This window comes from Antennarius striatus, chromosome 1 (genome assembly GCF_040054535.1).
Source record: "Antennarius striatus isolate MH-2024 chromosome 1, ASM4005453v1, whole genome shotgun sequence".
NCBI lineage: Eukaryota > Metazoa > Chordata > Actinopteri > Lophiiformes > Antennariidae > Antennarius > Antennarius striatus.
The window spans coordinates 7,796,028-7,811,131 of NC_090776.1; the positions used below are offsets into that span (position 1 = coordinate 7,796,028).

The 15,104-nt window shown below is 40.8% G+C and overlaps 1 protein-coding gene across 1 annotated transcript in view; it reads right to left on the minus strand.

Annotated features, from left to right (window-relative positions):
- The window catches only part of cdh8 (cadherin 8), a 157,321-nt gene that overhangs the window by 78,105 nt on the left and 64,112 nt on the right, over window positions 1–15,104 (minus strand). The window contains exon 2 of the mRNA XM_068311272.1: window positions 6,956–7,250. Within this exon, the coding sequence (XP_068167373.1) occupies window positions 6,956–7,250 (295 nt within the window). The remainder of the gene's footprint in view (window positions 1–6,955; window positions 7,251–15,104) is intronic.

Below are 15,104 nucleotides of genomic sequence, written 5' to 3' on the forward strand. Positions count from 1 at the left end.
TTCCTACCCTAACCTGTGGTCATGAGCGATGGGTCATGACTGACAGGACGAGATCGCAAAAAGAAGCGGTGGAAATGGTCTTTCTCAGGTGGATAGCTGTTGTAGAGATAGGGTGAGAAACACTGCTATTGCGAGTGGCTCAGTCCCCGTCCACACAATGACGGATTTTTTTGAAAACGCAACTTTTTAAAAACGCATCGAAAATGATTTGAGTCCACACGACAGCGTTTTCAAAAAAATCTCAGTCCACACATAAACGCACCAGTGCGTTTTCGAAGACGGCTATAAGCATGCCAAACCACGTGGTGGCAGTATTGAGTCCAATTTTATCCAATAGGAATCCTCAGTGTTTTGTTGTCACAACACACATAAATATGACGTCACAGAGGTTTTCGTCGCAGGCAAGACATCAGCGTTTTTAAAAAGTTGCGGATACACCGTCCACACGACAACGCAGACCCAGCATTTTTTTTTAAAATCCACCTAGGCCAGAATTTTCGAAAAGTTGCATTTGTGTTCCGGATATCTGCGTTATCGTGTGGACGGAAGGTGTAAACGCAACAAAAAAGTTGTGTTTTAAAAAAATCCGTCATCGTGTGGACGGGGACTCAGAGTAGAGTCGCTGCTCCTTCGCATGGAAAGGAGTCAGTTGAGGTGGTTTGGGCATCTGGTGTGGATGCCTCCGGGGCGCTTCCCTCGGAAGGCGTTCTTAGCATGTCCACCCGGGAGGACACCACGGGGAAGACCCAGGACCAGGTGGAGGGATTGTATCTCAACACTGACCTTGGGATCCCCCAGTCAGAGCTGGTTGATGTGGGAAAGGGAAGTATGGGGCTCCCTGTTGAAGCTGCTGCCCCCGTGACCCGACTACGGATAAGCGGTCAAAGACAGATGGATGTTCCAAGACAAAAATGTGTTTACACTGAGATGAACACAGTCAGATATTAATTCAAGGTAAGAAGGGTATATTTTCAGGGGTCAAGGAACATTAAAAGCTCACAAAATACGCTCACATTTCCCTGTACTGATCTGAAAAATGCCAGTAACTGAATAATTTAAAATCAGTCATAGACAAATGAAACAATGTTATCCTTTATGCAGATTATGTATCGCTTCTTCAAGTGTGTGAGTATTAAACGTCTGTGATCACAGACATTTTTTGTGTTTTTGCTGTATGTAAACCACTGACTCTGATACAGGTCGATGTCTTGCTCATTTCCATACATCTCCCCTTGATCATGTCTGTTCATTTATCGTCCAAATCTGTAATGACAAGCCTTTACTTATTTTTCCAGATGCCAGCGGTGATGAAAGTGTAATCAGAAACATCATTAAGTCCCCACACAGTCCGCTGTGCCTGTTAGTCTTGTTACCCACACCCATAATAACTCTAAAAATGCAAATCGATCCCAGGTAATTTATTAATGTCACTTCAAGTTTATGTCTGTGCTTCAATTTAGCAGATTTTGTCACATTTGGCGAAGATCCGTGCTTCCGCAAAGGTATTCATTTTGCTGTGGTTTCAAAGAGCACGGCCCGTGCGAAGAGGAGACAAGCCATCTGTCTAGGCGCCTGTTCATTAATCGCCCCGATAATGAAGCACATTCGTGGCCTAACACTCCTGAGGCACCTCTCACGTTAGTTTAATCCAACAAAACTATTTTCAGCAAGTTTTTTTTGCAGTGTAGTAATTATTGTCATTTGCACCCCCCTCGGCGCAGAGATGTCGGTCTAGCAGCCTCCTTCTAATTACCTGAACCATTATTTCAAGCAGGTTTTGTTATTTCCAACTACATCACAACTCCCTTGTTAACTGCACAACGGCAGCAGCGCCTCGCAATTCCAACATATGGTCGACAGACATGCAGACATTTGTCAGCTTGTACTGGCTTTAAAGTCAAAGACCCCATTAACAGGAAACCAGGTTCAACTAATCCTATGAGATCTGTGAAATCCATGCAAATGAATTTTAAGCGTCATCGCATCTAGGCTTGCACAAATGATCAACATTTAATTGTGATAGTGACACATTTTTAATGAGTGTACATACAAGAACAATGAAGATATAGAGCATAAATCTAGGTCCAATAGTCCTTTTTCAGTGAAGTTGCACCCAAAAGAAAGCCTATAATAACCATGATTTACAAATAAACACACACTTACATTGCGCAGATCCAAATCCATCCTTTCAATATGATTCATATTCATTGTTGAAGTTAAACAACCGTTGTTAAACAAAGTGAAAAAAGACATGAAACTGCACCTTTATCTGCACCTGATATCTCCTGGTAGTCTCACACAGTGGAACAGCATTGCTGTTAAGTGTAAAAGGTTGTTTTAATCGGGAGTCATTACAGGATCTTTGTTTTGAGAGTGAGAATCAATGATATTTACAGGGATTTGGACAATAATAGCACTCAAATGGAATGTTATACTGCATCTGATGTATTCTTAATACGTAATATGTTACTGCTGTGTAAGTCTTTAAATCTGTCTGTGGAAATGGCCAGGTTTACAAATCTATATTTGGAGAGGCATTATTTTTCAGATGATGCTTCAGTACAGTAGCCCTTAAGTTTTCTCACCTCTGCACTGATCAAACCATGACTTGACATCTTTCATGTAGCACAGCTGCAATCTTTGCTCTTCATTTCCTGCGACTGATACACTGTACCTCAACAGGCGATCCACTATACATTTAAATAGTAGCCATCTCTATTCTTGGCTTACAGGAAAGTGAAAGTCAGACAAAAGTCAAAGAAAGCTACACATCTTATCTGTCTGTCCCTTTTAAAGGAAGAACAAAAGGTCTTCCTCCTTCATTTCCCATTAACCTCTATGCTTCTCCGCACACAGGAAACACAGCGACCTCAGTGCCTTATGTCACATATCTCATCCAGCTGCAGGGACCGCTTCCATTGAGGGATGGTGACATTCAATGAGGGGGTTTTCTATCTCACCATAGTCCTTGACAGATTAAAGGTGGGTGTTGATATTTGTCTCTGGTCTCACTGATGTGTCATGGATACACTCCTGATAAGCTAGGAGCAGCTGAGATAGTGATGAAGTCTAGAGTTGAGCTGACAACCTTTAAAAGTGGATAATATCATCAAGAGAACCACCTTTCCACAGCCTGGATTAGATTTTTGACTATTTACCTGAGCAGTTTCTTGCTGAGGGAAAAATACATCAGCATGCTCAGTATTGTCTGAACTCAAAACCAGATAATGCAGCATCATAATTTCATTTCTAAGGCATTCCAGTTTTATGTCTGCTTGAAAATTTGCTCATGTTTCATCCAATTCCTGTGGACTTTATTCGTCATTCAGTGCTCAAAACACATTCACAACTGCAAAAATTATTCTTTCAAAGACAAAGCACCACTAGCAACAGATGATTTAGGAATATAAGGCAAATGAGATAAATGACTTCTTGTTTGTCTGTCCAAAGTATGTGCTTTCCATAATATTGCGGCCCATGAAAACAAGAAAAAAACTCATGAAAGAAAAACCTTTCAAGCAAACAACTGAGCATCCGTGAATGTTTAATTAATCAGTAGTGACAAAAGGAAACAAACAATCAACAAAGAGATGCCGATTTCTATTTCTTATTCATTATTCCCACTGGCAAATCACAGAGTGCTGTCAACTACCACTTTGCTCGCTACCCCATCACTATGGCTGTCCCTGCACTGCACAGAAAAAATCCTCTGAGAGCGACAGTACCTTTCAACTGAGATCCAAAACACAGAGCAGCAGGGATCAAGTAATAGAGTTCAGACAACATGATTTCACTGTTATTCTGTGTTTACATGGCTTCCTTTGCATTGTGTTTTGTTTCTTTTTGGTTCCACCTCAGCAGTGTGCTAAATAAGATGCAGCTGCGACAATCAGAAAACGCAAAAAATGGATCACCGTTACCTTGAAGAATTGCAACATACAGATGGGATTTACCAAACAGATTCCATTACATACCTAACACCATCTGCCCTAACATGTTATGTCAGCTTTGTGACAGGTAACAAGAGGAAGCTCAATGAGACAACATGATGACAAGTGCACGCTGCCCAACAACAGACCTAAGCACCCTCACTGAACCCCTCTGGTGTCAAAACAGCAAGAAAACATTCTGATCTGCTTCCTGCTACTGACAGGCATTTTGTTCAAGTCACCTACTGATCTAGGTTCACTGCTGAGTCTCCAGTGATGAAATAATAGTGCACCAATTCACTCTGCCAATCCTACATGAACAACATATTTAAATTATGCTCTCATCATGCAGTGGTCATTTAAATGCATGCATGGAATAGGAATTTGAATATATGAATGCATCATCGTGCAGGGAGATGGAAAGCATTTGCAGTGGTTTGTCTGCCAGAGCTTGTGAGGGATTGAAGAATGGTGGCCTGTGGCACTTACCAGTCACTTCTGTTGCACTCCACAACACTGTGCTGCTAACAGTTTGTGAGTATTTTCTATGAAAGTTTCCATGCTTCTAGAAGCATAGAAAGTTTTCTATGTTTTTACCCTTCCATGTGTTTTCCGCTTCCATGTGTTTTAAATCCAATCATTGTAATTGAAAGCTACCCATGTGATTGTTAAACCTCATTCTGAACATATTAAAGGGACAGTAAAGTCAAAATGAACCAAGTCTTTATTTGAAGTACATAATTTATAAAAAAGGCTTGGTGGCATTTGTATTTTTTTATGATCAATGGGGACGTAGAAAAACAAAATTTATTGTAAATTACGGATGAAAGCAGAAGTGACGCAATTGTAGACATCGGGGTGAATCCATATCAGTTACAATACAGCAAGCGACAACGTAATGAGCCGACAGTATCACGTTAATTTATCAAGATATCATTTAAAATAATGTCATCATCATCAGATACTGAGGATACTGAGGGGGTAATTATACCACCCAATGTATGGGTGGTATAATTACCACCCAATGTATGCGGAGGGGGCGACACGGTGGCGCAGTGGTTAGCACTGCCGCCACACAACACGGCGGACCCAGGTTCGAGTCTCGCTCTGTGCGGAGTACGCATGCTCTCCCCGTGTCTGCGTGGGGGTTCTCTCCGGGTTCTCCGGCTTCCTCCCACCTCCAAAAGGTTGATTGGTCGTTCCAAATTGCCCGTAGGAATGAGTGTGTGTGTGCATTGTTGTATGTCTTTGCGTGTGGCTCCGCGATGCACTGATGTCGTGCCCGGAGTGTCCCCCGCCTCACGCCCTATGCCAGATAGGCTCTGGCTCCCCGTGACCCGCTGCGGCGGATATAGCGGTGGTAATCTGAAGATGACTGACTGTCAGTCGACATCTAGCGACTCATCCCATGTGGCTTCATCTGAATCAGATTCTGACAGAGATATAGAACTAGTTAAAATGTCTCATTTTGGTTTACTGTGTTTATGTAAAAGTTAATCACTCTACTGATACTAACGCGCTAGCTTGTCAATGGGATTTTCCATATTATGTTAGCATTGAGCTAACTGTCATTCGTTACTGTTAGACCGTGTGGAGTTAATAACAACTCTAGTTTTTATTGATATGTCTTCTATTAACGAATGTATAAGGATCAGGGCCTGACATGCTGTTTTCGTATGTTTTATTTCAGTTTCACAAATCTTCTCAGTAAAATGATCTATTACTTTTGATATTTTTTGATACTTTTTGCGAGTGCCATAATCATGCGATTATTGGTCAAAAAAACATTTATACAATATCTCGAGTAGCTCCAGACATGAATTAATTATCCACTAAACCTTGGGAATTCAGAATAAATAATATGGGTTGTCCAAAAATTATCTTACCTTCAAATCTCTTTGGAAATCATCTAGGTGCTCATGACAGATTCTCGGATCTTTGTCATTTCGACCCTGTTTATCCTTGTTCTCCATTTCCTTCCAAGCTTCCCAGAAGGTATTCTGAAGAAAGATAGGTCCTTGTCTTTGTGTTTATGTCCTGTGGTGTTAGCAAAACCATTCACCTCACAGGTAACCATGTTCCTTATTGGGTTTATTACTTGAGCGATCGTATGGTGTTCTAATGGCTGCCCTGACTGATGAAACGACGGGTTTCGCCAATGACATATGACCCCCACGTGACCACGGATACGGAAGCTGCTACAGCACAGATTTTAAGGTTTTTTGACCACAGGGATGATGCCAGACACCTACTTTTTTTTTTTTCTCTATTTTTCATAATGATAAACAAAGTATATGTCACTTAAAAATGAGTTTACTGTCCCTTTAATAAAAAAAATATTGGTGCCTGTGATTGTAAAAAAAGAAGAAGCAATGTTTCAATTAATATTTAACTGTATTGATCACAAATAAATCACAAAACAGTGCACAGATGTTTTACATTTTTTGCAAACAATAAACATCAAACCATAGAATGGCCCTCGACTTACAAATAGCATTTTTTAATGACTGCCAACAAATGCTCTAGCCAAATATGCTGATGCGACTGTATCCAATCTGAAATGTGATAATGATGGTTACTTCAGTTTGAAAGTGCATAGACCGTCCTGCTTTCCTGATGTGTTAAGTTTAGTGAAATGTTCTTTGGTTCATATTTTGCATTTTGCAATTGTTTGACTTCTTTGTGAGTGGGCTGTTTTGGAGAGGATGTAGCATAAGCATTACACAGCCTTATTAAGAGTGTGTTGACACTGATGCCAGCTGTTTAGCTGCAACACTGAGCTATGGGCAAAGTTCTAGTGATTTGATTTGATTTATTGTCCTTGTAATTTTTTTCTTTTTTCATTTGTCAAGATACTCATAGCAAGCAAGCATGTAAATAAGCATACTGATTTCCTCTTGTTGATATTTGCTCATTATTTCTATGCAATAGCCCATTAGAGATCAGCCATCTCTGAAATTTCACACAGTGATTAGGATGCTTTGTGAGGCGAAGAACAGAAAGGAAGTCTGCCGATTGTGACTCACCGACAGCAGACATTTCTGGAACAGAGGCTCGGTACGGGCCTTCGATGAACTGAGGCGGATTGTCATTAATGTCCTGGACTTTGATGATGAACTCGGATGGCGGCTCCAAGGGCTCGTCTGTTTCAGCATTAATGACCTGGGCTGTTAGAGTGTACTCTGCCTTTTCCTCGCGGTCGAGCCTCTTCATGGCATGGATGTCGCCTGTTAGTTCATTGATGGCGAAGATGGTGCCTGCTCCCTCACCTGCGAGGACATACTTAATCTTCCTGCCACCCACGTCCAAATCTGTGTGTAGCTGTAGCAAAAAATACATAAAAATGAATAAATACATTCACTATTATGTGAAGTTAACAGATGAATCAGGGAAAGGAACTTTTAGTGAATGCAAGTTCAAACAAACGTTCACCCTATGTAAATGCAAGTTATTGTACAGTGTTGTTGTTGTGTGGCTCTAGTTGCTGTGCTTTGCACCAAGTAGTGTAGCAGAGATACTAAACATGGCTCAACATAGCCCACAGTTTGCTAAATGAGGCCCACTGGGGACAATATCTTTATAAGTAGCACAGGAAATGGACCTTAGCCTACATTGTTCCTCGTTATACACTGCAAATTCATCATACAAACACTCTATGGCTCCCTAAAGTCTGAAATTCAAAGAAAAAAGAACATTTATTACACAGTTAGAAACAGAAAAGTATCAGAATCCATAAAACATTAAAGAGGAAATTCTGCACATGATTCGTGGTCACAAATAACTAGCCCCAAAGTTACTGGACGATAGGTTCCTCATTATTTTTGCAATTACTCTTTCATTAGTTTGCTAAAGCTGCATTACATGGTAGGCTGAGTGGTTGGCTCCAGCTCACCGGATGGGCTGAGTATAACTAATGAGTCTGACAATGCTACACAAGGCTGTTGAGCATCTGAGGGCATTAAAACAGGCAAAACCTTTTGCTGTTTCAAGTTGGAAGGTAAATTGGTTGAGAAGCATAGAATGTGGAAAGAAAAAGGTCAGAGAATAAGAAAAACACGTCAGCTTTGGCAAGGGGGAAGCAGAGATCTATGCTTTTATGCATATAGACAGAAATAGCACTACTTTAACTGTAAGTCACCTTTAATATAAGCCTCTTGATCCCTAAGGTGAGTGACTTTCAGAACATAGGAGAGGGGCACTGGGTAAAACATTTACCCAGCCGTGTTCGCTGTTGCTGTGACACTGCTGGCAGCTCTGTTCCTTTCTGTTGTATTTGTCTTACACATGCCTCGCAAAAATACACAGCCATGCACACAAGCCACAATGTAAAACATCCATATTCAGCATCCTTAATTTCATTTCCTGCCACTGAAATTCAGTGTACATTCCTTTGCAGCTGTCAATAGGGTGTGGAATAGCAAGGTAATAATTTGTCTTACAATTCCGACCTCTAAAGCCCCCTACTGTCTCTGAGGTGTTTTTTGCAGTCACTGACAAAGCACATTCACTTAAATTGTCACACCTTGCACTTTTGTTTTCCTAATTGTGCCATCATTTCACATGAATGATGTTGCTCATTAACACAAATGTCTTGCAACATCCTGCACTGAGAAACTATTTAAATGAGTTCAAATTAATGATGATCTGTCATTAATTTTGTATCCTAGGTGTGATTCTTTGCACATTGAATGTGTCTGTTTGCCTCTTAGGGGTGTAATTTGACTGTTATGGCCTGGATTTTGGTTAAGCAATATTTCAAACAGTCTTTAAAAGCACATTCACAAGCCAATCCTGGTGTGTTTGGCTTTGACACGCTCAAGTTCAGTGTTTTGAAAAAAAAAAAGAAAAAAGATTTGAATACCTAAAGTTCAATGGAAGTTGTTTAAACTCTGCCTCCTGATCACTGTGTTACCAAGGTCAAGAATGAACTATCAAACACAAAAATCCATGAAACAATTGAAGTTGTTTATTCCTAATAACACACACACACACACACACACAGACACACACACACACACACACACACACACACACACACACACACACACACACACACACACACACACACACACACACACACACATATATATATATATATATATATATATATATATATATATATATATATATATATATATATATATATATATATAATATAATATAAGTAAAATTAACCAAAAGCAGAGAGATATCAACACTCTCAGGTCTTCAGACAAACCATTTCCTGCTCTCACAAAGATGTTTTGCGCTGAGTTTAAACTGTCTCAGAGACCTTTGGGCAGATGAATGGGGTTGAATGTGTTCGAAGTCTGCGTAAACAAGCAAAGTCAGTGCATAATTTTCTACCACTAAGAAACCAAGCAACAAGACAAGCACTATTCACAGAACAAAAATGTTTTGAATGATTGAGGTCAGGGCTTTAGGGGTTTGGTTCACAAAGTAAAGGATCTTATACATTTTACTACTCTTTTCCCCCCAAAAAATAAAAAAACAAAACACATCCAGAATTTGTGGAGAAAACTCCTTAATACTAGTTAACTAATTTGTGCAGAAAAACAATTTTATTTGCCAAAGAAAAACTAAAATGTTTAATGACTCTAAGAACAAGTTAATCTCACAATTTCCAATTTAAATTAGTGAATCAAGCCAGTCGAGCCACCCATCACCAGTTGACATTGATGTCTCTGTGTTGACAGTCACTTCTGTAATAGCCGTCCCACTGGAAAGCACTGATCCTCTAAGTTATAGTGCTCCTTGCAACGAGCAAGGAGAACTATAACTTTGAGGGTTTGGTGACTTTCACAGGTCCCTGCTATTCACTGAGTTACCCAGGCAACTAGAAGAGGTCTCATATCTTCGGTTTTCAGACAGCAGGTCAACAATGTGTAAAAACATACTGCAGTCATGATTATTATCCAATGCTGGATGTTAGATATAGAACAAAGTAAAATTTATTCAGACACATACCAAAGCTCTACCAATTTTGTATTTTCTATTTAAACAGTAGCCCATTTTTTGAATGTAAAGTCCAAGAAAACTTTTAAAATTGCTTAGTACTACAACCATTATGAGTGATTGTGTGAATACGTTGCCTGTATATGTAGATAGTGGAATGTATTGATGGCTGCCTCAACCACATACAGACATTGGTATATTTTGAAGCTGAAGTTCAGAGTAAGGCCCTGTTCAGACTGCAGGCATATCAGATTTCCTTCCATATCCGATTGTTAGGGATGACTGTTCACACTGTTTTTAGCAAGTGTCCAAATGCGATCTGGCTCTGTTCAGACTGGGCCACATTATTGGCCTATCTGACAGGTTGCCGTAGCAAGGACGTCGTGGCAGAGTCGTCGTTCAGTGCGCATAATATGTGAAGTTATATAATTGCGACAGCGGCAACAACAACAACAACAACAAACATGAAGTTTTGTTACCTTATCATATCACTGTCTGGTAGAGGTGGAGAAAACACACACACATACACCAGATACTGTCAATTCCGTCTTCCGTGTTTTACCGCTCAGTCATGCGCGCCTCTCTTTCTTTTAGCACTTCCCTCTCGTGTCGCAAATATGACGTCGCAGTCCGCCATATCCGATCGGAGTGTTGGAAGCTGTTCAGACTGCAGACACCTCTGTCCCTGTCCAACACAAAACTACCTCCCAAATGTAGTTTCAATCCGTTCTGCAAAAATCCGATTGGGACTGTTCAGACTACATATGAGATATGCAACATCAATCTGGATGGGCTGAAAATTGGATATAGGCGACTAGTCTGAACAAGGCCCAATACAGAAAATCTTGCTTGACTGAAGCAATACTGTTATGCACACACACGCACACGCACACACACACACACACACACACACACACACACACACACACACACACACACACACACACACACACACACACACACACACACACACACACACACACACACACACACATCCATTTGCAAAACCGCAACTCCCAATCAGGGCTTGCACAGCTTATCCTTTCAGCACAGGAGGAAATATGGCAGTCTCTGTTCAAGAGGAGCTTTTATGGCAATCACTTGAACAATCACTGCATCCTAATGAGGAAGGTTCTACAGATTCAACAACCGCCCACGCACCCAGCCCCCAGCGCAGGCATGTGAGTTTCACATGCTTAAGAGTCGTCCTACAGAGGGAACTAATGATTTTGTTCCTTGTCAGGGCAAATAGTAGACAGGACATGAGCTGTACATCTCAATGTAACCTGTAGGACTGGTGAAAGAGTGGGAGACTGGAAGAAGAAACGGGAAGGAGGAGAAGCTGTCACTGGACTGCAGGTTTTCACCAACTATCTGCTGGAAGACTGTTTTCAGGACTCCAACTGCCTTCTATAGATCCATAAATCCATCTATGGATCCATCCAAACAGTCCTTTGTGAATGTTGTGCTGTATCTTCAACTAAATTTATTTATTCTTATTATTTATTAGTTATTTGTTCAAATCCTTATTATCCAAACTTCCCTGCTGAAACTGCCCCCTCCCCCCCAACCCAGATCCATATAAGTGGCTGAAATTGAAAGAACAAATTTACTAACCAGAATTAGGTTTTGTGTTTGTTGCGATCCTAATGTGGTGATGTTGCTGAGCTCGTTCAAAGGAGGTTGCATGACCACACTGCCGGAGATCCCTAACATATGCAGTAGATCGCACATTGTTACGTAAAATGTAAAGACACCCTGATGCAATGCTGTGTGGACTACGGCCCCGTCCACATAATGCCGGAATTTTTTGAAAACGCAACTTTTTAAAAACGCATCGAAAACAATTTGAGTCCACACGACAGTGTTTTCAAAAAAATCTCTGTCCACACGTAAACGCATCAGTACGCTTATCAACATGTGCATCAGCAGAACAACTCTGAGAACGACAGGAAAGAGGACCGGGACGTGCGGAAATTCACGGTGTTCCTCCTGGAGGAGAACCTCCATCACTGAGTTATCCTACCAGCAGGCAGCGCGTCCCAGTCTGACGCAGAGCTGGCGTTGGCGTCTTTGGCGAGGAACGTGAATGAATGAATGAATAAATAAATACATATATAAACTTTATGACACATAAATGAAGAAACAGACGAACAAATATTTAAGTGCAAAGCATGTTTATCACCGCGTCTTCGAAGTGGAGCTGTTATACATCAGAAAATAGCCGGTTTTATCTCCATTTGTACATGTAGATTCATTTCACATGCATGACGTCACAGCGGTTTTGGACGGAGGGACACGTCCCCCAGATAAAAAAAAGTTGCAGAGACAGCGTCCACACGACAACGCAGACCCAGTGTTTTCAAAAAAATCCACCTTGGCCAGCGTTTTCGTTCTGGATATCTGCATTGTCGTGTGGACGGAAGGCGTAAACGCACCCAAAAAGTTGCGTTTTCAAAAAGTTACGTCATCGTGTGGACGGGGCCTACTTTACACAGCACTGTTTATAGGAGCCAAATGTTAAACTTTCTGTATTTAGATTAGGATACATAAATTAAATTAACCAATGACCGAACACAAGCTTCTCACTCAGCACAGAACACAATATATTTTTGACACACCACAAGTTCCTAAAAGTTTCCAAATCGTTCATTACTTTGTAATAATTAAAATCAATCATAATTCTCGTTTGGACCATTCTCTTAAAAATCGCTTCTGCATCACAGTCCGAAAAATCTTCAATCTTTTTTTCTTGCTTAAATAGACATTTTTGTTTGGCCCAGAAGGACGTTTAAAATCTGTCACTTTTTTTTTATTTTTCTGCGTTTTAAAACATTGTGTAGACCTGTTTGTTAAAAACAAGACCAAACAAGAGAAACACTCTCTAAAAACAGGAACATGTTTTGAGCCTCTGACAGTCCAGGAGTCACTGGGAAACAGTTTCTCTGCTAGAACAGAACGGGCAGTTTTCCGACACACATTATTATTAAAATCAAAATTAAACTGATGACAGCCACAGCACCATGTAAAACCCTCTATTGGGATCTCCCACTTTTTTGGTTAACGGTGACATACAGAAAGACTCCCATAAAGGGTTCATGCCCGGTGCAAGACCGAGGTGAACCTTCCATGGCGTGTCAGCCCGATCTTCAAGTTTTTCTTTGTTTAAAATATTTACAATCAGTTTGTACATGCTTTTTTCCATTGCTGTCACTGAGACTGATCGGGTCTGATACAGAGTCATTAAAACAAGGAGACAAGCTCTCTACTGGGAAGGGATCGGCATCATTGGGATTTAAAAGACCTACACAATAAACACTGATCAAATTCAGTTGCTGTGGGAAACAGTTTCTCTGCTAGTCAGCTTTTCCAGCTTCCCAGCAGTCTTTCAACGAGCCTCACTGATGTCACACCCACAGCGTAGGACAGAGCTGCAGCATCTATAAAAACAGGTCCACTAAAACTCCACCACATGCCTAAAGGTGGAGATTTTAGCAGTGATGACCTGTTTTCTTCTGCTGCTCCTGCAATGTCTTTCACATTAAAAAGTCCTCCGTCAATGACATTTTGTTTTAAAATCCAATAAAGTGAGTTAAAATCCTTTGGTCTCTTCTTCAGTAAAAAAAAAACTGGGAGGTCTTTTAGTTAGTTGCTTCTCAGGTCCATTAAAAACAAGGCACGGTCGACTCCCAGACTCCAGCACTGAGCCAAGACTGCCTGTGTTGTGGGCCGCCACATCAGGTCCTCAGGGCCATTCAGGATTAACGTTGGATTAACTGTACTCAAAATGAAGTGACCCTGCTGGCCAGATGAATGAACCTCTGCCCTCCTTCCTCTCCGGGCAGAAAGAGGATGTTCTGTGGTACCCAGTGACGGTAGTCCCAGAAAAAGTCCACCATTGCTGCGTGGATTTTTGCCAACAACGTTGGTGGGGGGTCGATGCAGGACAACCGGTGTTACAACATTGACACAACCAAATTGTTAATGATTAAAACGCGAACTCTAAAAGACAGTTTTTTTTTCAGAATGAAACAGTTCTTCATAGAAACCTGCGGTGTATCCAAAAATTTCTGCACTGTCATGCAGCACTATACTGTCCGTGGATCGCAGAGAGTGGATCAACCTCCTCTGTCCGTTTTTCCTCTCCAGCCCAAAGAAAAAGTGAGAGGGAGCATTCATCAGATTAATGTTATTGAACTTACTGTGTACCATGACGCCCCTCGTGGGCACACCCAGCAGCTGAGCACGCTTTTGGTCTTTGAGAGCTGTAATGTGCCCTCTTTCTCCTGTGGACTCTGCTAAAGTCTGCAGTTCTGCCATGTGTCTCTCCAGATCTCTGATAGACCTGACCAAGTCACCGGAGACATTCTGAGTGTACTGTAGACACAGACTCTGGATTTGGCTTCTGCCCCTATCCCATTATTGCTGCAGAAAGCTAAAATCACTTCTTTTTTTTTTAAACTATTCCTTCAAGCAATAGAAGTTGTTTTAAAACATTTGTCAGATAAAAGTGTTGTATCAAAATGCCAGAAAGCCCTTCTAGCTTTTATGTTATTAATAAAAACACAACACTGTACTAGAGCGTGATCTGTAAAACCAGCTGGCAATATGGTTCTTAAAACCATTAAAAAGGTAGGTAAAACAATAAAATCTGTCTAAACGTGACATGGACAATGTGTTCTCTCTGCAGCCATTCCATGTGTACTGTTGACGTCTGCCATTAAAATTTTGCCACACGTCTTCAAGTTATTTTGATTTTATAAAATCTTTTAGTTTCTTGTTTGATGCAGCATTAGGCTCCTAGTGATTCCTGTGTAAAATTGGGTTTTCCGTACAACTAAAATCCCCTCCTAAAAACAGGTACTCACCTCTGCTGCATTTTTTAATTTCATTATTTAAAATGTTTAAAAACAAACACTCTAGCTGTGCCTACTGTTGGAGCATACATACAGATAAAAACCAACGTCTTCCTTTCAGACATTGCTCGTACTTTTAAAATGTGGCCCGACATAATGTCTTCCACTAAAACAGCAAGATTTTAAAGCACAAGAAAATAAAATCCCCATTCCACACCTGGTGCTGGTTTTGTGGCTAAAATATATTTATTCGTTCCATTCTCGTTTCCAATTAACTTCATTTTCCACAGTGGTTCCTGGACAAATAAAACGTCTAACTTTTTTACATTTATTCTCCATGTCCCTCACTCCATTAATGTTCAGT